The sequence below is a fragment of the Myotis nattereri genome (genome assembly GCF_964212035.1).
Source record: "Myotis nattereri genome assembly, chromosome: 9".
Classification (NCBI taxonomy): domain Eukaryota; kingdom Metazoa; phylum Chordata; class Mammalia; order Chiroptera; family Vespertilionidae; genus Myotis; species Myotis nattereri.
Window position 1 is genome coordinate 51,642,904 of NC_138084.1, and position 27,997 is coordinate 51,670,900.

The 27,997-nt window shown below is 37.5% G+C and overlaps 1 protein-coding gene across 1 annotated transcript; it reads left to right on the forward strand.

Moving 5' to 3' along the window:
* Positions 1-2,840: 2,840 nt before the first annotated feature.
* PCF11 (PCF11 cleavage and polyadenylation factor subunit) lies at positions 2,841-27,982 on the forward strand. Its single transcript, XM_081100458.1, has 16 exons — positions 2,841-3,318; positions 7,011-7,136; positions 9,236-9,424; positions 9,780-9,974; positions 10,755-11,872; positions 12,261-12,441; positions 12,545-13,028; positions 13,555-15,116; positions 17,823-17,922; positions 21,113-21,232; positions 21,753-21,858; positions 23,509-23,692; positions 25,101-25,256; positions 25,631-25,723; positions 26,240-26,275; positions 26,877-27,982. Exons 1-16 carry the CDS (start codon positions 3,127-3,129, stop codon positions 27,090-27,092), a joined length of 5,058 nt encoding a protein of 1,685 aa, XP_080956584.1. The 5' UTR covers positions 2,841-3,126; the 3' UTR covers positions 27,093-27,982.
* Positions 27,983-27,997: the final 15 nt, after the last annotated feature.

The following is a 27,997-nucleotide window of genomic DNA, read 5'->3' on the forward strand; positions in this document are numbered from 1 at the left end:
TTATTGATTTTTTACAGAGAGGAAGGGAGAGGGATAGAGAGTTAGAAATATCGATGAGAGAGAAACATCATCGATCAACTGCCTCCTGCACACTCCCTACTGGGGCAATGTGCCTGCAACCAAGGTATGTGCCCTTGACTAGAATCGAACCTGGGACCCTTGAGTCCGCAGGCTGACGCTCTATCCATTGAGCCAAACCGGTTAGGGCGCTTTCTAATTCTTGTTTCCTTATTTCCTTTTGTAATTTCTGTTTAGTATACACATTTCAGTTTTTCTAATGACATAAAAAATTTACATCAGAAGGGTAATTGATTGCCTAGAACAGAGCTTTTTTATTTTAAGACATTTTTTTAGGAGAAATTAACTTCTTTTGCACCCTGTGAACCAAGGGAGAACACTATTTCCTTAAAAAAAAAAAAAAAAGATTAAGTTTCATATCCTTCAGAAATACAATAGTCAATGGGTTTCGTTTTTTAAAATAGTTCTGAAATACCCACTGTTTCCTAGTCAGATGTAGCACTTTTTCATATTACTCTATGAGATTATAATTATGATTGGGCTTTAAATTTCATGAAGGCTGGGTTAAGGGCCTATCAGGTTCACCACTGCAAATAACACAGAGATGGGAAGATAGCTGGGGCTTAATGTTGGTGCAAAGAGGCCATTAGGTGCATATTCTGAAGAAAGAACTGGCACCAAAACTATCATGGGAGAAGTTTCAGGCATTTATTTGTATATTTAAAAATACTGATTATGTAGTTTGTTATCTGTCCTGAGGATATAAAGAAAAATAGTCTTGCCCTAGCCCGTTTGGCCCAGTGGATAGAGCGTCAGCCTGCGGAATGAAGTGTCCAGGGTTCGATTCCCATCAAGGGCTCATGCCTGGGTTGCGGGCTCCGTCTGACGTGCAGGACCCGGCCAATCAGTAATTCCCTCTCATCATTAATGTTTCTATCTCTCTCTTCCTCTCTGAAATCAATAAAAATATATTAGAAAAAGAAAAATAGTCTTGTTATAGTATTGCACATGGTTTGAGTAAGATTGCTACTTCACTCTTGAGTTTTCTGTGTCCTTTGTGGGTGCATAGATTTGTTGCTTTATGTGATGCTAAGCATATATTGTTTACTCTGTGCAGCCTGGGAGTGTTACAAATAGAAGCGAAATTAGAGCTTCGAAAACTTTAAAAATTTTTGAAGCACACTTGCTTGTTAAAAGGAATATTAAAAAGGAGAGGCAGATATGTCCTATACCTCAAAGTTTAGTAATTAAATTCACCTTTAAAATTACAAAGAAAACTGTTAGAGGACTATCTTAGCCCAGACATTTATCTCCCTTCAGAAAACAGGAACTCAGACAATTCCTAAATTTTAACGGTCTATTAAAGCCGAATACCACATTAACAATGGTATGAAATTATTGAGATCAATAATTAGTTTTCGACAATGTTTCGTAGCTTCACATGAGAAAAGACAAGCTCTCCTCCCCCGTTTACTTCTCATTCGTATGCAGTATCACATTAAGAATGAAAAATACATGTCAAAACAATCTTTATGTGTAGTTTATTATATATCAATTATACTTCAATAAAGCTTCTTAAAAAACACAAAACAAAAAAGAAATAAAAATTCTACTTTACAGGGGACAAATAAAGGAATTGCTTCATTTATTTCTTCAGAGCGGTTACTTCTGGGGAACAACAAAGTGTCTCTACAGAGCCTGGTAACCTAAGGAAGCAAATTTTATCTACTTGGTCCTTTTCTTTCTTTCTTTCTTTTTCTTTTTTTTTTTTTAGCCTACATGTGTATTTCTATCTTTACGCGATGGAAAAACAAAACACCGTTTTCGTAGATTGTATTATGCTGCAGTTGCACGACAGAATTAGTTGAATGCTCTGTGCTTGTAGAGTATCATTTCCAGCCTCCAAATAGGATTTTAGAAGCTTGGGAAACAGCCTTAGAGTTGAAATATACACATTTTCCCGACGTGCCCCCAACAGCGTATTCTTAGGCTGTTTCGAAGTGTGTGATGACCAGCGGGGGCTCCTCAAAGATCTCTTCCAAATCCACACACACACCCCCTCTCAATAAAGACCTTTTCCTGGGGATTCAACTCAAGAGAGCCAGCCTAGGTGTTTTTATTTTTTATTATTATTTTTTTAGCCTAAGTGTTTTTGTTGGCGGGTGTGGGCAGCAGCTTGCTGAAACGACTCGAGCGACTCTCCCGAGGTTAAGGGTCAAGTCGGAGTCTCTCTCCCCACCCCCACCCCCGCCCCCCACAACCCCGCTCAGTGCTGGGAGACAGCGGCCGCAGCAGCTGGCCCCGCCCAGGCTCTGGGGAGCACCTGAGCCTCGAGTGGCGAAGGGGATGGGGCGGGCAGGGAGCCTCCGCCCCCCTGGGCCCCCACCCCGCCGCAGGGGAGGGCGGGAGGAGGATGATTGACAAAGCTGATCAGTGGCTTGGGGCTCGCAGAGGGCGGGGCGAAGGGGGGCCGGCTGAGCTTTCCCCTTAAACGGTTGGGTTGGGCCTCGGGAACGGCCTCCCCCGGCCTCCCGGCCTCCCAGAATGGGTTGTTATGGTAACAAATGACCGAACAGTCCCTTACGAACTGGCCAATGAGAGGGCCCGTCTTTCCCACCGCACCTCTGAGCCCGAGGTGTTGCGAAAGCCCCGGTCGGGGCGGCGAGCGGACGGTGTCCGGACGTTCTGCGGAAGAGCGGGGGCGGGGCGTGTGACGGCACCACGACCAGCTTATCACGTTCGTTCTTGCTCAACGGCCCCGCCCCTTTACCGCACATTTCCCCTCCCCTAGCTCATTTCGCACGACGCAGCGGTTGGGAACACAGACATTTTCGGAGCTGGAGCCGCCTGCGCCGGCGCCATTTTGTGCCTGTGGAGAAAGAGGCTCCAGAGGCGGCTGGAAGTGGACGGAGATCACCCGTGAGAGGGCGGCGTTGCGTCCCCGAGGTCCCCCCCGTGTCGTCCCCCAACCCCCCTCCGCGGTCAGCATGTGGTGAGGCCGGAGCCGCGAGAGAGCCGGGGAGAGGAAGCGCAGTCGGCAGGGAGGCGGGGTGTCGAGAGCGGCTTCAGCTTCGGCGGCGGCGGACCTCGGAGGGGGGCCGCGGCGCAATGTCAGAGCCGACGCCGGCCGAGGCCGGTACCGCGGGGGCCCGGGAGGACGCCTGTCGGGATTATCAGTCATCCCTCGAAGACCTGACCTTCAATAGCAAACCGCACATCAATATGCTGACCATTCTAGCCGAGGAGAACCTGCCCTTCGCCAAGGAGATCGTCTCTCTCATCGAGGCCCAAACCGCCAAGGTTTTTATACACCCCGCAGCCTCCTATTCTTCTAATACTCCCTGATTTTAGTGTCAGCCTCATCCCAGGTCTCGCTTCCATCCAAAGGGGGACAGCGTTCCCCTCCAACCCTCCCCCCTCCAACTCTGGCTCGGTCTTGGGCCCAGGCTTCGAGCGTGGGCCTCTCCTGCGGGGAGGGAGTGGGGCGGTGAAGGGTGGAGTCCCACTTCCGCTTACCAGCTCCCTATCTAGGCCACCGCATTGTAGAGCCCGACACCCGCTTCGAATAGAGCCCTGGGGGGGGGGGGACTTGAAGGCAGTTGGTGGTGCGGGGAAGTTGAGAGTTAAAAGGATCTTAAGCCCCTGGGAAGGTGGGGAGTGGTTCCCCCCTCCCCCGGCTCCCCCTCCCAGAGCCCTTTTGGGTGATCTGTGCTGTGTGGGTTGGAAGGAGGTGAAGGGGGACCTGGGAGCGAGCTGCCGGGGGGTGGGCATCGGGCACTGGCCCCGAGTGGAGCAGCCGCTTGTTAGGAGCCCAACATGGCGCCTGCAAAGCACATGATGCAAAAGGGAAGAGAGAAGAAGCCATTCCCTGCCAGCCAGGCAGCTGCTCACACCCGTCAGCCCCGTTTTGGGGTGGGGGCGGCTAGGTAGAACTTCCATCCTCCTCTCGGAGTGCTTTATTCGTCCCCCCAAATGGGCACTTGGGATTGAGGGTGGGGTGTGGGGGGCGGGAGGGAAGGAGGTTTTATCCAACCTGTAGGTGGAGAACTGGCCCATTGGGTAACAAGTACTTGGCAGTTTTTTTTGAAAAGTTCAGTCCCTCCTCTTCCTTCTCTCTTTTTTCCTCCCTTCCCTGATAGCGGAGACGTGCCTTTTCTTCACCCCTTGACAGAAGGGGTCCTCTGCCACCCTATATTTCCCTGTAGTCCTCCTGTTCTGTGCATTCATGTGGGAGTGATATGTCACTTAAAAGTTACTGTTCAACTTGGTTATCATAATGAGTTCTAATAGTTTCCCAGCACTACGTTTTAAGTTCTTTTTCAAGCTTGTACTTATGGTTTAGTTTTTTTCTAGTTGTTAGTGATGGAAATGATCAGGATGAGCCTCCTTTTAGCAGAGTGAACCCCTTTTAAAAGGCCACTTTAACAACAACCACCAAATATATTGTTTAGAGGCGGTTTCTGTCTAGTGTAAAACTGAGTGGTCTGACTAATAAATGGTTTTGAAATGTGTGATTGGTATTATAAAATTTGTGAATAAAACATATAAAATATGTATTTGTCTTTTTTATTTACCTTTGTAAGGTGTAGAATCTGCTTCCAAGACTTATTTTTATTTATCTACGTGGTTGTGTGTTTTAAACAAAAGTCTTTAAGTGACTTGGGTTCATTCTTTAGGTTCCATCCACTCTTGGGTAAATCCATTCACAAGATACACGGTTTCAGGTGGTCCTTTCATACCTTAATTTAAAGAGGATAAAAAGTAAGGTTTCTTTTTGTGTGTGTGGTTTTTTTTTGTTTTGTTTTTTTAAGGGCCCGACAAGTTTGTCATGCTCAGTCTGGCAACTAAAATACAAGCCTTCATTCTCTTTTTCCTGTGAATGTTGGTGTCAAACAGCTATTGTTCTTTTTTTAAAGTATGAGATTTAAAAAGGAAGCATTCCTCATACTCAACATCCTTTTTATTGATACCACAAACATGTTGGACATGAAAACTTAATTTTTGCCTTGTTGAAGGCTTAACTTGACATTGAATGCCTTTTTTAACAAATGAAACCACTTGCATTTTTTAAAAATAACATTGATTTTTAAAATCTAAATACCTAGTATTTGGGGGGATTACTAATATTCCACAGAACCTAATATTTAGTAGCTCAGGTTGTCACTCAAGTTTCTTTGCTGGGTTTTATGGATCCTGAACATCTTCGAGAAGTGAAAAGTAAATGCTGAATATAGTGGTCACATTAAAACTTGTATTTGTGTATGGCTACACGGAGTGGTGAAAATAGATGGACTATTTGCTGATAAAAGACAGCTAAAAATTTTTTGGCACACGTTTCCTGATTATTTTTGTAAAGCCAGATTGAGGAAAAGATGTAAAAGTCACTTTGGGGAAATACCTTAATCAGGGTTGGGGTTGAGGGTGAGGGGAGGGATTTTCTGTCCTTTGGTAGCAAACTGGCTTGGTTTTGTGTTTCTGGAGGTGGATGTTTGTGTCCTTATTCTCTAGCATCTCAGCATTGCTAAACTTAAGGATTCACACTTAATTTGACTCCTCCCATGAGACAGTAGTGGAAAAATATTACATACAGGATTCACTGGACAATAAAAAATTAGCCTACTGAACAGATTTTGGTTTTATAGAGAGCCTGTTGTTTTCATAAGGATCACAATGACTAAAATGGTGTAAAACATGACATGGTAAGATAAAGACACAGCAATAAAGCATTTGACATGTTGATTCTTAATTTACCCACATGCAGTGGCCTTGTGAACCCTTTTATTAGAAGTACCGGAAAAGAAATTTTTCATACAAGGTTATTCAAAGGTTTCCTTAGTCAACTTTGGTTGTAGTAAAGGTTATCAGAAGCAAGAGCACTTCTACACACTTCTATGGGCAATTGGTTTTGTGAAATATGATGGAATTATGTACTGCAGAACTGTGAGCCTACCCTAGCTTCAGGTAGCTATGGGTAAGTGTTGTTCAGGGTTAAGATTCCTATACACGTGGGATGGGTAAATGGGGATAATTTTTTTTTTTTTTTTAAATCATGGATGCTCCTGTGGAGTCGGATTTAACACTTAGTTTATATGGTGTGTCTTAATGCTCCTCAGCAAGTCTGTGAACCTGCTGATGCTTTCTGGAAGCTTGCTGTGCCTTCTAAAGCCAGTGATGGGTAGACATTCCAGTTGAACTGGGGAAACATTTGTTTGCTTTGGAAAGGGCCACCTGTATCCGCATCACCACACTGGCTCTGCACAAATTTAGAACCTCTGGTTTGTGCATGTCAGAGGAAAAATAATTTCGACGGAGAGTCCATGCTGTGAAGAAAATCTTCAGGACAAATCCTGGTTTCCAGAGTCAAGTTCAACCTGATTTACATGACTCAGCGGCCGCTCCATCCAGTTTTTCTTGTATCAGTAACAACTTGCACCTTCCTGCAAGTTTAAAAGTGTTTTTGTTTTTTTTTGCCATTAACTTCATATGTGAAGTATACTTGATTTCTTTGTACATTGGATTATAGAGAAATAATCCTAATGATTTTACAGGTAACAAAAGCTTCATAGACTTTAACATATAAAATATGCTTATGGAAATTAGGGTTTCTGCCAGAAGTCTAAAAACTTCATTGAGTCTAGGTACACCATTGTTAATGTGGGTCACAAAGCTTATACTTGGATTGCAGAAAATATCTCCCTCCTACTTTTTGGTCACTTTAAACAGGTCTTTATCATATGAACCTGAAATTGAGTGTTAAATGAATATACTAGAGATTAAGGTTTTCTTAATGGTGATTTTGAGCTTATTTTGTATGCTCAGCTAAAGATCACTGTAAGAAATCAGTACTTGATTGACCACAAATGTTTCATAAACGTTAATTTTAAATTATCAACAAAAATAGAGGTCTGTATTGTATGTTTAAAAATTCACTTTTAAAAGTATTTTTTGGTGGCAATTCATTATACTAAACTTATCAGTTTCTTTTTATTCAGGCTCCTTCCTCAGAGAAGCTTCCTGTTATGTATCTTATGGATTCTATCGTGAAAAACGTTGGACGAGAGTATCTCACTGCCTTTACTAAAAATCTAGTTGCAACATTTATTTGTGTGTTTGAAAAGGTATATATGCATTTAGAAACATTTGAATTTAAAAAAAAATGTGTTCCTGATTAAATAAATACTTGCCTTTGTGTTGGGTTTTCTTGGGTGGTGAAATGTTTTTTCTCTTGGACATTTACCAAGTACCATGCTTAAGTTAGCGTTTTATGTTAGATTTTTAACTCATTCTAGGAGTTTTACAATATCCATTCAAGATTAGATGACTTGGCTTTTATTTTTATATTTAAATTTATTTTTGGTGAGGGTATTACAGATGTCCCCTATTTTCTCCCCTAGATGACTTTGATTTTAGATGGGCAAAAAGATCTGAAGCTATCAAGAGCATTTCAAATTTCATTGTTTATATTTCTGGTGTTAGGTTGTTGGCTATTCCTATCTGGAAAGAAAAAAAGTGTAATTTACCAGTGTGTCTCAACCTACCATTGATTTCTGAAACTTTCGTGATTTTGTTTGTTTCCTCTTGTTATCCATTCAAGTATGTTTTATATGAATGTTCTAGGTATGTGTGAATAGTGGACCAGTTAATTGCCTTAGGTTATATTGGAAGTACTTTTTAACTTCTTAGTGTTTAGAAGAAAGGTTTGTTAGTTCTAGACCTAGAGATTGTACATTCCTTCAATAACATTGTATCTGGTAGTTTGGTAAATACAGTTATGTTGAGGAGGCCAAGGGATTTGCTGAAGTAATTATCTTCCTGTTAGGCTTTATTTTTCAAATTTAGTAAAAGGGCATTTATAAGATAATTAGGTTTAGAGATTGTTTCCTAACAAGAAATCGGTAGTTCTTATATTTAGAAGTACTCGTGTTTGGAGAAAACTTAAGAGTTGTCAGACTAGGAGAATTGGGATTATTTTGAAAGAACTATTATCAGATAATTTTTACTTGCTTGTTAGAACAGAAAAAGTAGTTGCTACTTGAGCAATTTTTTCCCCTTTAAACTCCTAGAGAAAATAAATACTGCTAAGTAAGTACATGCAGAAGAAATTTGGAAAGCTGTATTTCAGATTGTGTTAAGGAGCTTGTTAATAGTGTATTGTACACCTTTTCTAAATACTGCTTACCTGAGCCTAAGGCCTTAAGGAGAAGTTAACTCTGCATTATAGAAGTTGGGGAGCTAAACCAACTTGGCTTCAGTTTCAATATGTTCAAATTCATTTGGGTGTTTGATAGAATATCTTTACTGAATCTAACTGGGCCTTAAGACCTTACAGTTGATGAAAATGACCTTGTAGTATAATTATTATCTGAAGACTTGAATGTAGTCAAGGCTTTATTATCCTGAAGTTAAATACCTTAGGTTTCTCTGATGGCTAATTTAAAAAATAGTTATGCCCATCATAAGCATGAGCAGTTAAGTTATAAAACTAAGCTCATCAGTGGGTAAGATTTTTAATTTTATTAAGGTGCCTTCCACACCACAAATAGTCTGTTGTGAGGTATCAACCGTATTGTATTGCAGAAGATGGGTTAGTGAGATAGTTTTGTCTTAATTTTAACTTTGCACTACCATGTAAATAATTGAAGAAATTTAAGCCATCAGGTAAACTGTTCCCTACTTTTATGGTCTTATGTTTTGTCCAGAGTAAGAATAACATTAGGAATGCTATTTTAAGACCTAAAATTTGAAAACATTTTGCACTTTTTTTTTCCATGGGTCTCTTTTATTTGGCTACAAGCAAGTGCAAGAAAGTCCATTTATAAGTCTTCCACATCTGCATTCTGGCCGTAAGGGACTTTGAGGTTTTTCTGAAGCACATCACATGAGCATCTGTGGGCTCTATCTGCATATAGTAGTTCTTTGTCTCAGTAATCTCAAAGCCAAACTTCCTGTGTAATTGTACTTTTAAAAGTAGAAAGACTTGCCTAGTGGTTTGCTTTCATGAAGGCTAGGTGATGACAACTTTAATTTTTTTAATTTTTTTTTTTCAGGGAGAAATTTCTTTAACATTTGTAAACTATATCGAATACTGTTGTACATATATTTATGAATGAGCAGTATGAGTGCTCTATGTAAAGTAGAGACTGATCTAGCTTTATACTTAATATTTAAAACATTCTATAGTGACTTAACAAGCCATAGAATTGTTCTGTTGTTCTAGGTGGATGAAAATACTAGAAAAAGTTTATTTAAATTACGTTCCACATGGGATGAGATATTCCCATTGAAGAAACTTTATGCCCTGGATGTCAGAGTCAATTCATTAGATCCTGCTTGGCCTATTAAACCTCTACCCCCCAATGTGAATACATCTAGCATCCATGTGAATCCTAAATTTTTAAATAAATCGGTAAGTTTTACATGAATGGTGTATAACTAATATTTTCAACTGTCAAATTTTGACTTTTCTAAGATTTCTTGCTAGAAAGAAATATCAAAAATATCCTGTGCTTGAAACAGTTTAAATTTGTTTTTTTTCCTCTTCAGGTTCACAGTACATTTAAAAATATGTTCTTGTTTAGGTATAACATATTATCCTTCTTTGGATTTTAAATTCCTGAAAAATTTTCTGTGTGTTTTTAAACATGATTGGCCATTTAAAATTGTGGATGGTATTAAGAGATAAACTCATAATTTTCAGTTCCCTCTTAACCTCCTATTTAGCTGTGATACATAGTTATTTAACAAATAATTTTCTCTCATAGCCTGAAGAGCCTTCAACACCTGGCACAGTGGTCACTTCCCCTAGCATCTCCACTCCTCCAATTGTTCCTGATATACAAAAGAATCTTACCCAAGAACAACTAATAAGGCAGCAGTTACTTGCAAAACAAAAACAGTTATTAGAACTTCAGCAGAAAAAGCTGGAGCTTGAACTAGAGCAAGCTAAAGCACAACTGGTAAGTACAGGAAATCTACATTTTAAATATTTCAATCATGTCTTCTGATAGAGAAGTAATTATTTTGTGTTTGAATTCTCTTAACATGTTACTTTTATTCATAGTGTATTTTCCCACTTTTTCACAAATTATGGTGCATTAGAGCAAGTTTTTATATCCTTACTGTAAAACTCGAATATAAACTGTACACTATTTTCTTCTCAAGTACTTTTCTATTGGATTGCTATCTTTGTAGATAACACCTTAGTTTTGTTAACAATTAAATCATTTAGATTTAGTATCAGTCCCAGTATGGTCGGTGTGTTGTGGCGAATGCTTTTTCAGTCTTGAATCTTTTATGAGCTTGTGCTTCATGAGCAGAAGTCAGGTTCCTAGAAGGAAACAAAAGAAAAGCCACCACAAAATTAACGACTAGGAAGATTACATGTTCATATGCACGAATGACCTTATACAAAGTTATTTTACTTGGCACTTAAGTTTGAGAGTGGGAAGTTCATGAAGGGAGTTTTGTACATTTGTTATTAGTGCCACTTTTTCAATCTACCTAGAGATTATATTATAAAATCCCAAAGTAAAGGACTAGTAAGAAATGACAGGCCACATAGGTAGATGAACTTTCTCTTTTCACTTTAATCTCCACTTAAACATTAGACGTATTCAATGTGAAAACAGTATTAAATAAATGGATTTATTGAATAAAGCATATTCTAGATTTCAATTTCTTGATAGATAATCTGCATGTTTTGCAGTATTAATATGAACATTTACTTTGTATTTCAGGCAGTTTCTCTTAGTGTTCAGCAGGAGACATCCAACTTAGGTCCTGGATCTGCACCATCCAAATTACATGTCTCACAAATTCCCCCTATGGCAGTTAAAGCTCCCCATCAGATTCCTTTGCAACCTGAAAAAAGCCGTGCAGGTCCATCCTTACAAATTCAGGACTTGAAAGGAACAAACCGGGATCCCCGTCTTAATAGGATGAGTCAGCATTCTTCTCATGGAAAAGATCAAAGTCACAGAAAAGAATTTCTAATGAATACATTAAACCAATCTGATATTAAGACAAGTAAAACTATACCTTCTGAAAAACTAAATTCATCCAAACAAGAAAAAAGTAAATCAGGTGAAAAAATAACCAAGAAAGAAGTTGACCAGTTAGATTCTAAATCTAAATCTAAATCTAAATCACCATCACCTTTGAAAAACAAATTCTCTCACACAAAAGACTTGAAAAATCAAGAATCTGAATGTCCAAGGGTGTCTGACATGAGTAAGAGAGATCCAAGATTAAAAAAACATCTTCAAGATAAGACTGATAGCAAAGATGATGATATAAAAGAGAAGAGAAAAACGTCAGAAAAAAAAGATAAAGATGAGCATATGAAATCATCTGAACATAGACTGGTTGGAAGTCGAAATAAAATCGTTAATGGCATTGTACAAAAACAAGATGTAATAACGGAAGACTCAGAAAAACAGGGAACAAAACCGGGGAGATCAAGTACTAGAAAGCGATCAAGATCGAGATCACCCAAGTCTCGGTCACCAATTATACATTCTCCTAAGAGAAGAGATAGGCGGTCACCCAAACGAAGGCAAAGGAGTATGTCTCCAACCTCGACAGCCAAAGCTGGAAAGATTCGCCAATCTGGATGTAAGCAGTCACATATGGAAGACTTTATGCCACCTTCCAGGGAAGAAAGAAATGCTAAGAGAAGTACTAAACAGGATGTTCGAGATCCAAGGCGAATAAAAAAGACTGAAGAGGAACGACCGCAAGAAACTACAAGTCAGCATTCTACAAAGTCAGGCACTGAACCAAAGGAGAATGTAGAAAATTGGTCAAGTTCCAAGTCTAACAAAAGATGGAAATCTGGTTGGGAAGAAAATAAAAGGTAGGATGTTCACATTTTAAATCAAGTGAAATAATATGTGCATTTTAAAATACAGTGTTAACTTAAAAATTGGATAATGTTCATTGAGTGCTGTAATTGTTGCTTTATTTTTTCACTTAATTCTTATGACATCATGGGTTAAATATCATTACTCCTATTTTACAGATTAGGAAAGTGAAGTTTAGAAAGGTTAATCTATGTAAGGCTGCATACCCAGGACATGAAAGAATTAGAATTTATCTGATTTTCCTGACTTAAGATCTTGTGCTCTTAATTAACTTTCATGATTACATACAATCAGTTTAACTAGATTCTTTGAAAAGGATTCTTAAATATGGTCCTGAGTATTTAAATTTTATGAAGTAACATACTGCTTTTATGGTTTCAGCTTACAACAAGGTGACGACCATAGTAAATCTCCTCATCTAAGGCATAGGGAAAGCTGGTCAAGCACTAAAGGAATTTTGTCACCTCGAGCCCCAAAGCAACAGCATCGATTAAGTGTAGATGCCAATCTTCAGATTCCTAAAGAGTTAACTCTTGCAAGCAAAAGAGAATTACTTCAAAAGGTAGTTACTATGATCCCATGTATTCAATATTGTTTTTGTCTAAATATTTTGTAAGTGCTTTTTATATTTAAAATACTTGATTTCTTTTTATCATCCCATGCAGACGAGTGAACGTTTAGCATCTGGTGAAATTACACAGGATGAGTTCCTTGTTGTTGTGCATCAAATTCGACAGCTATTTCAGTATCAAGAAGGTAAACATAGATGCAATGTACGCGATAGTCCTTCAGAAGAAAATAAAGGTGGATTAAAAAAGAAACCTCTCTTATCTGATGCTGAATTAACCTACTATGAACATAAAGCAAAACTGAAAAGGACACAGGTTCAGCATTCATTTCCAAGACTTGATCTCTTAGATCCTGATATTTTTGACTACCCTTTGACTGATGCCTTGTTGTCTGGAATAGAATGTGAGCCATCCAAAAGTAAACATGCAAGTAGGAATAGTGGAGCACAGTTTGACAGAAAAGAACAATTTAGTGAAAGAGCAAGACGTCTTTCTCCTATATCTGGGAGTCGTTCTTATGCTGAGAATCTTTCACCCCATGAGGGCCGGAGAAGACATGACGAGCAAGTCTCTGCTAAAGGTAGAAAGTTAAATCAGATTATGCCTATTGAATCACACAGCAGTGAAGGGAAAATGAACAGCTAAGTGGGGATGGATTTTTTGTGACTGTTCAGACTACCTTTTTTTGTTTCAACTTGTTTTTCCCTCAGAGGGAAGGGAAGAGAGTTAATACTTATAAAACCAACTATATGTTAGGTATTTTACTAGGTTCTTTATATATGTAATCCGATTTAACCCTCACAACAACCCAGCGAAGTATATATTATCCCCATTTTACAGATAGGAAATAAGACCAGAGAAGTTTAACTTGCTTTAAAAAAATAATTAGTAAGTTGACAGAATGGGGATTTTTAAAATCCAGGTGTGTCTGACTTTAGAGGGCATCATTTTACCGGCTGTTTTGATGTTGTCTTTTCCCTCCCCTGTAATGAAGTGAGATAGTTATGGATATTTTTGGATAAGCATTTACATGAATGTAGAAAGATTTGAAGATAATTTTATATAAATTCAGATTCAAGGAAAATAATTTATTTTCTTTTTAAAAGGTGTGCGAGAAGAGCAGAGGTCACCATTCAATGATCGTTTTCCACTTAAGCGACCTAGATATGAAGATGCAGATAAACCATTTGTAGATAGCCCAGCATCACGATTCGCCGGCCTTGATACAAATCAGCGACTTACAGCGTTAGCTGAAGACAGACCGTTATTTGATGGACCTAGTAGGCCATCAGTAACAAGAGATGGCCCAACCAAGATGATTTTTGAAGGACCTAATAAATTAAGCCCTAGAATTGATGGACCTCCTGCACCAGGTTCTCTTCGATTTGATGGGTCACCTGGACAAATGGGGGGAGCTGGTCCTTTGAGATTTGAAGGACCACAAGGTCAGCTAGGAGGCGGGTGTCCTTTGAGATTTGAAGGTCCTCCAGGACCAGTAGGGACACCTTTGCGGTTTGAAGGGCCAATTGGTCAAGCAGGCGGAGGTGGTTTTCGGTTTGAAGGTTCCCCTGGTCTGAGGTTTGAGGGATCTGCAGGTGGTCTAAGATTTGAAGGACCAGGGGGCCAGCCTGTGGGTGGGCTCAGGTTTGAGGGACATCGGGGTCAACCTGTGGGAGGTCTGAGGTTTGAGGGACCTCATGGTCAGCCTGTGGGTGGGCTTAGATTTGATAATCCCCGAGGTCAGCCTGTAAGTGGACATAGATTTGAGGGGGGTCATGGTCCATCAGGAGCTGCAATTAGGTTTGATGGACCTCATGGTCAGCCAGCAGGTGGGATCAGATTTGAGGGCCCTTTGCTACAGCAGGGAGTTGGAATGAGGTTTGAGGGCCCCCATGGTCAGTCAGTAGCTGGTCTGAGGTTTGAAGGACAACATAATCAACTTGGTGGAAACCTTAGGTTTGAGGGTCCACATGGTCAGCCAGGGGTTGGGATCAGGTTTGAGGGACCCTTAGTCCAACAAGGAGGTGGAATGAGGTTTGAGGGTCCTGTTCCAGGAGGTGGACTGAGAATTGAAGGGCCTCTGGGTCAAGGTGGTCCAAGATTTGAAGGTTGTCATGCTTTAAGGTTTGATGGGCAGCCAGGTCAGCCATCACTCTTACCAAGATTTGATGGATTACATGGTCAACCAGGTCCTAGATTTGAAAGAACTGGTCAACCAGGCCCACAGAGATTTGATGGACCACCTGGACAGCAGGTTCAACCAAGATTTGATGGTGTTCCTCAAAGATTTGATGGGCCACAACACCAGCAAGCATCAAGGTTTGATATTCCCCTTGGTCTTCAAGGCGCACGATTTGACAATCATCCTTCACAAAGGCTTGAATCTGTTTCTTTCAATCAGACTGGTCCATATAATGAGCCGCCTGGCAATGCTTTTAATACCCCATCCCAAGGACTGCAATTCCAAAGACACGAACAAATATTTGATTCACCTCAAGGACCAAATTTTAATGGACCACATGGCCCTGGGAACCAGAGTTTCTCAAATCCCCTTAGCAGAGCTTCTGGACACTATTTTGATGAAAAGAATCTTCAAAGTTCTCAATTTGGAAACTTTGGCAATTTACCTGCTCCAATAACAGTAGGAAACATTCAGGCATCTCAACAGGTAAGTCTTGTATTTATTCTAAAATTAGGTTGTGTGGAGATATGAATCGTTTTTAATGTTTTTAGTGTTTGAGGAAGGTCTTCAGGAGACAAGTTCATAGACTGGCAAGTTTTTAATGTACTTCAAAACCCCACATGCTAGGGAAGTGGGAAGAGAGTCTTAGGTCTAAAATTTGCAATTTCATTCAAAAATTGACTTTAGCTATTCCAGTAGCTAGAGAAACCTACTTCTCTCTCTCTCTCTCTCTCTCTCTCTCTCTCTCTCTCTCTCTCTCTCTCTCTCTCTCTCACACACACACACACACACACACACACACATTCACATGTGCGCACATATTCACACTTTTTATTTTTTAATATGTTTTTATTGATTTCAGAGAGGAAGGAAGAGGGAGAGTTAGAAATATCCATAATGAGAGAGAATTATTGATTGGCTGGCTCTTGCAAGTCCCCCACTGGGGATCGAGCCCACAACCTGGGGCATGTGCCTTTGACCGTAATCAACCTGGGACCTTTCAGTTTGCAGGCTGAATGCTCTATCCACAGAGCCAAATTGGCTAGGGCCACACTTTTTTTTTTTTAATGGACTTTTTAGAGTAGTTTTAGGTTTACAGCAAAATCATGCTGTGTAGTATAGATATTTCCTTTATACTTCTTGCCTTCACACCTGGATAGCTTCCCCATTATGTTTTTGTTTGCTTGCTTTAGGCTACAAAGCTAGTAAAGTATATAATTGTGAGGGTGTTTTATAGATCTCTGCTACATTGTAGAACTGTGAGCCTTTATAAGCTTTAAAGTAACCATAGATCTTCTTTTTTAAATTTTACTGATTTCAGAGAGGAAGGGAGAGAGCTAGAGAGGGAGAAACATCAATGATGAGAGAGAATCATTGATTGGCTGCCTCCTGCACACCCCACACTGGGGATCGGGATTGAGCCCGCAACCTGGGCATATGCTGTGACCAGGAGTTGAACTGTGACCTCCTGGTTCATAGGTTTGACACTCAACCACTGAACCACACCGGCCGGGCTAAACCTTGTTTTTTAGATTGCTCTTTAAGAACTTCCTTAGTCTGAGTTAAGAAAATCAAGTTGTCCATGCTTTTACAGCCTATGAATATTTTTCTTCCTCTCTTCCTACTTAGCAGCACCTTCCCAGTCATTCCAGTCAAATAGAAATATTTAATATTAGTATCAACACAGCAACCTGTGACTTCCCGCCCAAATGTATTCATTTTATCACCTAAATATGTACAGTCACTTGTTGGTATTCTTTTGCACTTGCTAACACTTTCTTACTGTGACAAAATCATGTTATACTAGTAACATTGCATGGAAGAAAATGTAAAACTAAAAGAAAGATTTTTAAAATCACATAAGCATTACTATTTTAAAAAATATTTTTATTGATTTCCGAGAGGAAGGGGGAGGTAGAGAGAGAGAGAAACATCAAAGATGAGAGAGAATCATTGATTGGCTGCCTCCTGCGTGCTCCCTACTGGGGATCAAGCCCACAACCCAGGCATGTGCCCATGACCGGAATCAAACCTGGGACCCTTCAGTCCGCAGGCTGACACTCTATCCCCTGAGCCAAACCAGCTAGGGCTTAAATATATTTTTATTGGTTTCAGAGAGGAAGGAAAAGAGGGAGAGAGAGAGAGAAACAGAGAGATACATCAATGAGAGGGAATCATTGATTGGCTGCCTCCTGCATGCCCCCTACTGGGGATTGAACCTGCAACCCCAGCATGTGCCCTTGACCGGAATGGAACCTAGGACCCTTCAGTCTGCAGGCCGATGCTCTATCCACTGAGCCAAACCCGCTAGAGCACATTATAAGCATTATTGATAGAAAGCAAACTTCTGTTGATATCCAATAATTTGAAAAAAAAATTGTTCTGCATAGATTTACTCTATTATGTGTTCTTAAAAGAAATGATACTGCTATTGACATATTTAGGAGTGGGACTTGACTAAGTCTTGCTTGGTACATTATGCTGAATTGGATTTTTTTATATATACATACCACTGAAAGTTAACATGGATACTGAATAAGGCTTATGAATGGATAGTTATTTACATAGCGGAAACATGTTGAAGTCCTACCTCATTCTGAACTACAAATACAGTATTTGTATGCCTGCACAATACTTACTTCATTTTTTTTAACATTCTCTTGATGTCTTTTACAATCTACTTTGTAACCCAAAGTATTATGGCCAAGCAAGATGATCACAAAAGAGTTCAGATTGCTAATTAAAACTGGCTTTTGACACCTGATGTTCAGGAGTTCTGGTCTCATTTTTGCTGCTAACTCTAGCCATTATGACTAAGTATAGGTGACATCTCTGGATGTCAGTTCTTCTATTTGTAAAATAAGAGAAAGCACGAGCAAGTAAAGTGACTTGTATAAGGCCACACAGCTAGTTGTTACTGATACTTTCATGGTGTCTTCAACTTTTCAAAGAAGCTTCACATCCATTCTCAGTTCTTTATAATTCTATGAAACAGATTTGGGAAGGTATTATTGTTCCTTTTTTTTTTGTAGAAAGCCTATAAGTGAAGTGACCCAGTCAGGTTTCACTTGTAAATATTTATTGTAGAAACCAGGCCTTAAGATGTATGTGAATATTTTTATGTGGTAAGTATGTTAAAGTTTTACTTAAAATATGGAACAGATGTTCTTAAAACCAATGTTTCTCTTAAAGGTTCTGACTGGTGTTGCTCAACCAGTACCATTTGGCCAGGGACAACAATTTTTACCAGTTCATCCACAAAATCCTGGAGCATTTGTTCAGAATCCTTCAGGTATGTGCTTGCTGACCTTTGTGTTTTTCAAAAGGCGAATACTTATTGTCTTGTTGAATAGCTACTGAGTTTGTTTACATTATTGATGTGTTCACATTGATCCTATTTACAACTAGGGATGGTTAGCCAGGACTAGTAGACCATTTAAAAGGGGAGGAATGAAACCTATTGGAAGCTGGAAGGGGGAGTGGGGGTGTGGGGTATGGGGTGTGGGGGAGGGATGTGATACTTATGTTAAAGTGATAAATGGCAAACCTCAGAAATCTCATTATTTGATATTTTATGTATATGTGTGATGATTCAATAAACTTTAAGTAAATACTGGGGATATTGCCTTATAAAGTTTATCCATTTATATGTCTTTATGGGCACTCAAATAATAATTATACCCAACATGTTAAAAGAGTAGGAAAAAACTGTGTTTCTCTAGCCAGGTACACTGAAAAGCATCTTTGTTACTCTGGGGTGAAGCATAATAATATCGTTATGGGTATAATAACAATATTGGATACAAGGGCTTTAAAAATAAGTTTTGTTTTTTGAATATATTTTTATTGATTTCAGAGAGGAAAGTAGAGAGAGAAAAGTCGATGTGAGAGAATCATTGATCAGCTGCCACCTGCATGCCCCCTACTGGGGATTGAGCCCACGACTGTGACCTCCTGGTTAATAGGTTGATGCTCAACCACTGAGCAACACCAGCTAGGCTGTTTTATTTTTGAATCTTCAGAAACATGCTTTAACATGGTACTATTCAGTTTACAAGGTTACGGAGTTGTCCAAATCTTCTGAAGTAACTAGGGAAGTCCTAGCCAAGTACTAGTTTATTAATTAGTTCTTAAACAGTGTCATCATAAGGAATTCACTCAATTAATTTGAAAGCTTTTTGTTTTTAATTTCTAGTTTGATTAGGTTAATTAATGTTTTTTGGTATCATTGTAATGAAAGGGAAGGAAAGAATTTGGAATCTAAAGTCAGAAGACCAGCCTTGGAATTTCACTCTATTTCTAGATAGGCAGGTTATTACCACAAATCCTCTCTGGGCTTCATTTTCTTCCTCTCTAGACAGAATATGATAAAAGTCAGTATTTGCCAGAAAAATTTTTATAAGATAATCAATGAGATCATATATGCAAAAGTATTTTGTAACTTAAATACATTATATACATTCTAATGTATTTTACTTTAGAATTTAATTTTTCTTGTTGGGTAGAGGATTTGTTGCATTGAGGTTAGTATGCAAAACTGCAAATTTAAAAACAAAAAGAAGCAAATACTATATATAGTGCCAAACATCTTAGTGTGTTAAAATTATGAATTCATTTTCCTCATAACAATCTAGGAACAATTATTATTACCCTTTTATAGGTAAAGGAAACTGAGGTACAGATAAACAACTTGATCATGTCACACAACTAAAATGTGGGATTTCTAGTTAGGATCTCAGGAGTCTGGTTCCATAGTTCATGTTTTATTTTTTTTTTCATAGTTCATATTTTTGATCACTAAACTTGGCCATCTGAAGACATGTAAATAGCTAGTTAGGACTAAGACAAATAATTCTAATGAAAGGTAAATGTTAAAGTAATGTGTGAAATGCTATTGTAATTGATATCAGGGTTGATTTATTTATTCATTCATGTATTCAGACATTTAATTTGAATAGACATTAATTAGTCTCTGTGTCGAAGGCATTGTGCTAAGTGGAAGAGTATGCAGTGGTTAAGAACAGGGATTATGTGTATTGTGGATGCAAATTGAATTTCTTCCCATGAAGGAATTTTTGGTGTTCCATAACCTTTTCTAGAAGTATAGTGAGATGCAGTGACATACAAATACATTGAAATAATCCTATATATTAAGAGGTAATACGCAAATTGACCCTCACTCCGCAATGCCATCACAAGATGGCAGCGTGCACAGTGGGAGCAGGGCCGTGGGGGCAGGGCTGGTGGCCGCTGGGGTTCCTGTGGCCCTGCCGGGGTACGGGGTAGGGGGTAGGGTCCCGGCGTTGGCTGCTTCGTGCAACTTCTGCCAGTGCACCACGGGGGCGGGGCCGGGCATCCGCTCCTTCGGCCCAGAGGTGTGGGGCATTGGAGCGGCACTCCAGGACTCAGGGCCATCCCATGGCACACTGGCCATGCGGGGCGGGACTCTGGGACTCAGGGCAGTCCCATGGTGCGGTGGGGGGACGGGAGGAGGAGGGGTCCTGGGTCTCCCTCGATTTCATGCTACAGGTCACTAGTACTTTTATAGTTGAGTGAAAGAATCATAATTAGATTAGTGCTTAACAAAGTATGTAATTGAATTGATTCCTTACCAGTGAGCTTAAGGAGATAATTTTTATCTCAATTATTGAGATTTTGATAATCCTCACGCCTATTTAGCAGTAGTTTGAACGGCTCTGCAAGTGCAATAATTCAGCAAAGGTCAGAGTGGCAGGTATACTTGGAGCCACATTGTTCATCTTCCTGCATTATTTCCCCTGGATAGTCATGGGGGGTGGAGGCTGAGGAAGGAGTACTTCCACTTGGGCTTTGAGTATTCATTCCCCACACCCCTCAGTATAGTCAGAAGATGAGGAATAAAAAATTTTAGATACAGTGGGGCCTTGACTTATGAGTTTAATTTGTTCCGTGACGGAGCTCGTAACTCAAATTACTCGTATGTCAAATCAATTTTCACCATTAACAATGAATTGAATGCTGGGCTGATGTTGTGGCGTTCACTGTGACGTTCACTGCGCCAACTAGCGGTGGGGTATCTGAAGCTGGCTCGTAACCCAAATTTAACTCGCAACTAAATTTTAGCGTGGCAAAATATCAGCCGAGAGACAGCTCGTATCTCAAAAAACTCGTTAGTCGGGACACTCGTAAGTCAAGGCCCCACTGTAGTTGGAAATAGAAGTGGCTGGAAGTGATGTGCTGCATTGCATAGAAGGGAGTATGAGTATAAAGTATCTGTGTTTTTTAGTATTTATCCTAAAGTATATTTTTAAGAGGTGATGATTTACTTACCCATCTGTAAAGTTCATTTTAGGAGCTTTTGATGTAATTTATAGTCATCCTTAACAAGAGTTTGTAAAATTTATTGTTGATAGGACATCTTCAAGAAATGAAGAAAACTTTTCATGTTTAGTATAATTTATGTCTTTAAGTTCTTTCATTTTGAGACTCTCATTTTTTTAAAGGAGCCCTTCCTAAGGCATATCCTGATAATCACCTCAGTCAGGTGGATGTAAATGAATTATTTTCAAAACTGCTAAAAACAGGAATTCTCAAATTGTCCCAGCCTGATTCAGCTACAACACGTAAGTATGTTTCCATACTTCATCTCTACAAAGCTCCATTTAGTTATACAGGTGTATGGTATAATATTATATAATGTAAGTTATAAAAGTTCTTACGTACAATCATTGAATTTTTAGGGTATACTCTGTTTTTTTGGAAATCTAATAGAATTGGTTTATAATAAAATTATTTTAAAATTTTCTGAGATGGAATTACTAATTTTGTAGTGAACATTATTTCAATTTATTAACATTTCTATAGATAATGTACAGACTTTTTACTATGTTAATTTAGTTTTTTACAAATAATTTGAATATTGCTGTAGTAAAATTTTGTGAAGATTGACTTTTACAAGGTCAAACCTAATATCCCTTATCAAAATAAGTGATAAATATTTTGGCCAGTAAATAAATAGAAGTTTAGAAGCACTAAATAGACAATATGGGGTTCTCTATTGCTTATAACACTATAGTATTTCCCTATAAAAAAATACGTGGAAGAATGGTATTGAGAAATTGGTGTATTTCTTTTCAATTGAAGAAGTAAATGAAGTTGCTGCTCAGCCTCCCACTGAAGAGGAGGAAGATCAAAATGAAGATCAAGATGTTCCAGATCTTACCAATTTTACAATTGAAGAGTTAAAACAGTATGTAATCTAATTTTTTTTCTAATTTTCTAAGATAAAAAGGGCAATGACTTTACTAACAGTGGACATTATTAGTGCTATTAATTTTACCCCTTATATGCCCCTTTTAAAGTCTAGGAAGCCTGTTTTCTTTTTTTTTAATGTTGTAAAATACACATAACATAAATTTAAGGAAGCCTGTTTTTAAGTCCCCCTTTGAAATATGTTTGCACAAATACTTAGGCCCAAGGCTTCCCCCAAATTTCTATTTTTTCATATCTGTGTTTGGTGTAACAAATACAGATGGTTTAAATATTAGGTATTTATAATCACTCATCTTCTGTTTTAATCATTATTTTTTCTTCATTGATATACTTATGCTTTTGGGGCTAAGAGAATTAAATTTTTGTACTATAGTATTTCAAAAAATTTTTTTAATCTATTTTCCCTTAATAAGTAATACATAGTCATTATGGGAAATTAGAAAATAGAAATCAAGAAAATAAAATTACCTACAATTCCCACTTTACTGATAACCACTCTTAACCTTTGGTGCATATCTTTTTATAATTTTCTATTGCCTATATTAGTTATAAAAGAACATTTAAATTCCATGGTTCCTAGCATTTACTTCTCTTATTTTCTTACAATATACATGCATACACGGTGGGGCAAAAATAGAGGTTTACAGTTGTGAGGACACGAATTTGTATTATTTTTAATGATTTATTATATTACTTTCCATCCAAACAACTCTAAAGCTACTTTTGCTCCACCCTAATTTTCTGGTTTATCATGTTTCTTTTCTTAAAAATTAATTGAAATTTTTATTGAATTTATTGGAGTGACATTGGTTAATAAAATTATAGGTTTCAGGGGTGATTTATCACATTTTTTGATTTATCATGTTTAGAAGTCTTTTGAATTTCTGAAAGTGAAGATTTAGCTAGTTTTTACTGTTTTACCAATTTTCTTCTACAGTTATATAAATATTTTTTATTAAATCATTCACTATTAATATTATGACACTATTTATTTTGTTTGCTGGTATACAAAGTACTAGTATATTGTCCTTTGCTTTATTCTGCTATTTAAAAAATTGTTTGGCGTTCCTAACTTCCCTGTTTGTGGATTTACTTGGTCTGTATGCAATTTCATTCAAAGTAGGGAACCTCTAATTTTAAAAAAATGATTATTGCTGATTTCAGTTTCCCATTAGTCTTCTAATTTTTCTTTTTTGTAATCCATATAATTAGTGCTTCTGTACCTCTTCCAGTATTCTTTAGACCAGGGTGGAGCAGTTGAGTTACTAAGAACTTCAAAAATCTGGAGAGGTGAACTCTAATTATTCTGCCATGTCTGCTTGCTGTGTCCGCCTTGATACTGACACTAGTCTAAGAACAGGCCAACTATTGCTTTATTAGTTAGCACATGGTCATTCCATTTTTAGCCAAAAGGAAATAAGCAATTAGGCCAGGTCTGTCAATTATAGGATAGACTTCATGTTCCAAAATTCACCCAAGTTAAGGAAAGAGTGTCAGTAACATTATTTTGTCACATAATAATGGCATCAGCATTATTAAAATAATAGAAAATGGAAACATTTGTAATTGTCTTTTTTTTTAAGTCCATTAAAAACTAAAGATTCTTTTTTTTGTTTTTTTGAAACAGACGTTATGACAGTGTTATAAATCGACTGTACACTGGTATTCAGTGTTACTCTTGTGGAATGAGGTTTACAACATCACAGACAGATGTTTATGCAGATCACTTGGACTGGCATTATCGGCAAAATAGAACTGAAAAAGACGTTAGCAGAAAAGTCACTCATAGACGTTGGTACTACAGTTTAACAGTACGTAATCCTTATGTCTCTGAACTGTCAACCTTTAAATTCTATCATTCTAAAAGTATACTAGTTTAAATCAAGCATGTCAAAGGCTAACACTGGCCAAATAAACAAGGGTTAAGTTTATGTGGGTCACAAAAAAACAAAAGCTTCAATTTTCATAGAAACATAGGTTTATTTCGATAGAGATATGCTGAATACAAAGGTCTGAAATACATGATTAATCGTTAACATAATAGAACATTTTAATAAAAATTAATATTTCTTCTTGAACATTAACTTACCAGACATTGAATAACTGCACAAATTAATAAGCATAACACAAATAAACCCATTTTTCTTGTTCTCCGAAAGTGAAATATTTCCTGTTGTACACACCAAACAAGTCAGTCCAAGACTAATGACATGGCAATTGGCTGCTAAAATATTCGCTGCTACTGTTAGTGGAGAGAAATGGTGCGCCGGTGTATAAGGGAAATGAATGCAGCACGATTATAGGGATCAGTCATTAGCAAACGTTGTAGTTCATTATTAATAATTATGTAGAACAGGATATTGTAAAAACTAAGTTACAAAATTTTTATTAAAACGTTTCTTACATACCATTATATTGGTTGGGTCACAAATATATTCATTGTGGGCCACATGTGGGCTGCGAGTTTGACATGCTTGGTTTAAATAATTGCTGGGATCTAACTTGTGAATGTTTTGAATAGTATTTGACCTCTAGAATATAAAAGGTTTTTTAAATAAAAGAAATTTGAACAGTATGTATTGTTTTTTGTTGAAATTAGAGAAGAACACAGATTTCTTCTAGGTCTAAAATTCCAAGTTGCTATGACTGATTTTTTTTTAATTGTACATAAAATTTATCTTTTTTAAATTTAGTAGTTGTAAGTCTAGAGGCAATGAAAAATTAATATTAAGGTCTAAAGTGTAATTAGTGGCTTTATATTGTCTATTAGTTATGGGGCTCAAAGAGAATACATAATTTTATTTACTTATTTTGACTCCTTTAAAACAAATATTGTTGAAAGAGAACACATAATTTTATTTTATTTTTTTAAAATATATTTTTATTGATTTTTTACAGAGAGGAAGGGGAAGGGATAGAGAGTTAGAAACATCGATGAGAGAGAAACATCGATCAGCTGCCTCCTGCACACGCCCCACTGGGGATGTGCCCGCAACCAAGGTACATGCCCTTGACCGGAATCGAACCTGGGACCTTTCAGTCCGCAGGCCGACGCTCTATCCCCTGAGCCAAACCGGTTAGGGTGAGAATGCATAATTTTAAATAATATTAAGGTATATTGTAGAAGGCACCCATACCTTTAAGTGGCATTATAATGAGTAATATGCAATAAAAGTTTAGGAACAAACAAAAATATCTTTTAAATCAACTCCTTTTAAGGACTGGATAGAATTTGAGGAAATAGCTGATTTGGAAGAACGTGCAAAGAGCCAGTTTTTTGAAAAGGTGCATGAAGAAGTTGTGCTCAAAACTCAGGAAGCTGCTAAAGAAAAGGAGTTCCAAAGTGTACCGGCAGGGCCAGCTGGAGCAGTGGAGGTAAGAAAAGAATGTTAAATTTTCTACCTCTGGTCATGTCACTCACTTTAAATAAACATTTATTTACATCTCTCTTTCAGTAATACTAAGATTTCATGTAAGCGTTACTTTTCAGTTGTACTCTAATATGATTTGACTTGGGGTTTTATAACCACTGTAGTTATTTACGTAATATCTATCAGTGACTGATAGCAGTGAAATGTTTGCTTTTTTTCCGTGGAAGAATGCAAAATTCTGAGAACTTATTTTGTATCTGTTGTATGTCAAACATTGTTTAAACTTTTCAGATAATTCAAATCCTTCCACTTAATGTTTATGTATTTTTACTCAATGTGTTCTATTAGTACATTTCATTTTATATTACTCTATTTTAGAGTTGTGAAATCTGTCAAGAACAATTTGAACAATACTGGGATGAAGAAGAGGAGGAGTGGCATTTAAAGAATGCCATTAGAGTGGATGGAAAGGTAATTTTCAGTTCTTTATAGGAAGCTTTAAAATTTGTTTTTTTGTAGGGGTAGTTCACCACTTTGAAAGAAACGTTTTAGTTTTTAATAAAAAAAGGTATTTCAGAGGTATTGGAATTTAGTCAGTGTTTGAGTTGGAAGGGATCTTAGCAGTCATCTTGTTCTAGACTCATTTATATAAGAGGTTGCATAACTAGTTAATGATAAACCCAGGACTAAGTCTTCTGAATCTAGTTAGTCTTTCTGCCTAACCACACTTCAATATTCTAAATTTCTGTTTCATTGAAACTGTTACTGCCTTGAAAGCATACCATGTTACCTACTTAAATGCAGAAAGCCAACTTTAAAGAGAAATCAGGATGAAAAATGTTTTAATCCATTTTTGTAAACAACTGATTTTTGTCTTCTTTCCAAACATAGTTATCTTTGGTTTAAATTAGAAAAGAAAATCTTACTAGAGTAGCCATTAGAAATGAATATACATGTGAATATCTACTTTTTTTCTTTTTGCTTCAGATTTATCATCCATCATGTTATGAAGATTATCAAAATGTAAGTTCTTTTTGGTTACTGTTCTCATTAACATTAATAGTTATTTTTTGCATCAGAGCATTATTGCTATTTTAATCTTATATTGGAGTCAGATTGATAGAATCTGATTTAAATTTCTTTATTCCTTGCATTCCATTCACTTCAATCATGATGACGTCTTTTACTACAGCACTAGTCATAGAGAAATGTGAGGAAAACAGATTTGAAGGATCATGATGGGACTCGGTTTCTAGAATTATGGGTAGCATATACTGCTTTTTTTCTTACATACTTCACTCAGCCTTGTAATATAGGAATACTTTTTAAATGGTCACACATGAAATCTGAAAAAGATATCAATGTGTTTCCCTTAGAAATTCAAACTTCTTTTTTAATACTGACCATTTTTTTAATCCAAACAATGGAACAGAACATACTGCCTTTCAAATATTTATTTCATGGGTTCAGAGAGGCAGTTTGGTAGATATATGTAGGCCATCAAAAGATTAGGCTTTTTAGTCTTGTTTTGTGGGGAAGCAGGTATTTCAGTTGCATGTGGTATATGAATGTTTCTTTGCCCATATAATTGTCCTATAAAACTCATTAAATTTTTATTTTGTAGACATCTTCATTTGATTGTACACCATCTCCCAGCAAGACACCAGTTGAAAACCCTTTGAACATTATGTTGAACATTGTCAAAAATGAATTGCAGGAACCCTGTGAAAGTCCCAAAGTTAAGGAAGAACAAATTGATACCCCACCAGCTTGTACAGAGGAGAGCATAGCAACACCCACTGAAATTAAAACTGAAAATGATACAGTTGAGTCAGTTTAAATAAAATGAAAAAGGTATGTTTTTCTTTTTAAAAAAGCTGCTGTTTGGATGTAGGTGAAGAATTTTTTACTGTATATATAGATCTATCTATATAAATTTTCTAGCTGAGGCAGGGCCTTCAGCTATCATTTGGTTAATAAATACATTTTAGTATTTGCATATCCTACTGCCTGCACAGTTTCAGGTGCTTGTTGTGTGAAAGTTCTGTAGATGTGTGCAAATTTAACAAAATGAAATTGTATGTGTAAAAATGTACGATTTTCACTTGTGAAACTGTAAATTATAAATAAAAAATATTTTTGCTACCCCTGGAGTGTAATATTTATGCACACCATCAAATAAAGACAGTGTTTCTGTACTTTTTATTGGGTGAAAATGGAATGAAACAGCAACTTCAACATGATTTTTTTCTGGTAGTTCTCATGACTAAAGCAAAGTCTAAGTTAGTTTTATCCTTCAAAGGGGGGTTGTGAGAGAGTGCTGCAGGACTTTTCTCAAGAAAGCCAGATTTGAAAAAATTTTAGAAACAATAGGACATTTATGCATATATATATATTATATATATATCTCCAGCTATAGAGAACCACCCAGATGTCCTTTTTTGAAAAATATCTAATGAAGCAACTTTTATTCTTTAACTTGGACATTGATGCCATCAAATAATTAACGAATATATTTAAGTACTAAAGGTGACTTTTTTTTAATGACATTTTTCAAATTTGTCATAATTTAATGCAGTGAACATATTTCTATTTTAAGTTACAGGGGAGTCTGTAAGAATGTTCATTTGAAACATGGTTAACCTTTTTCATTTGTTGGTTTTGACTGAATTAGATGGATACCATGAGATGTTAATATTCATACATGTAATAAATAGAATGATGGAGAAACTTGGTTTGTGTCTC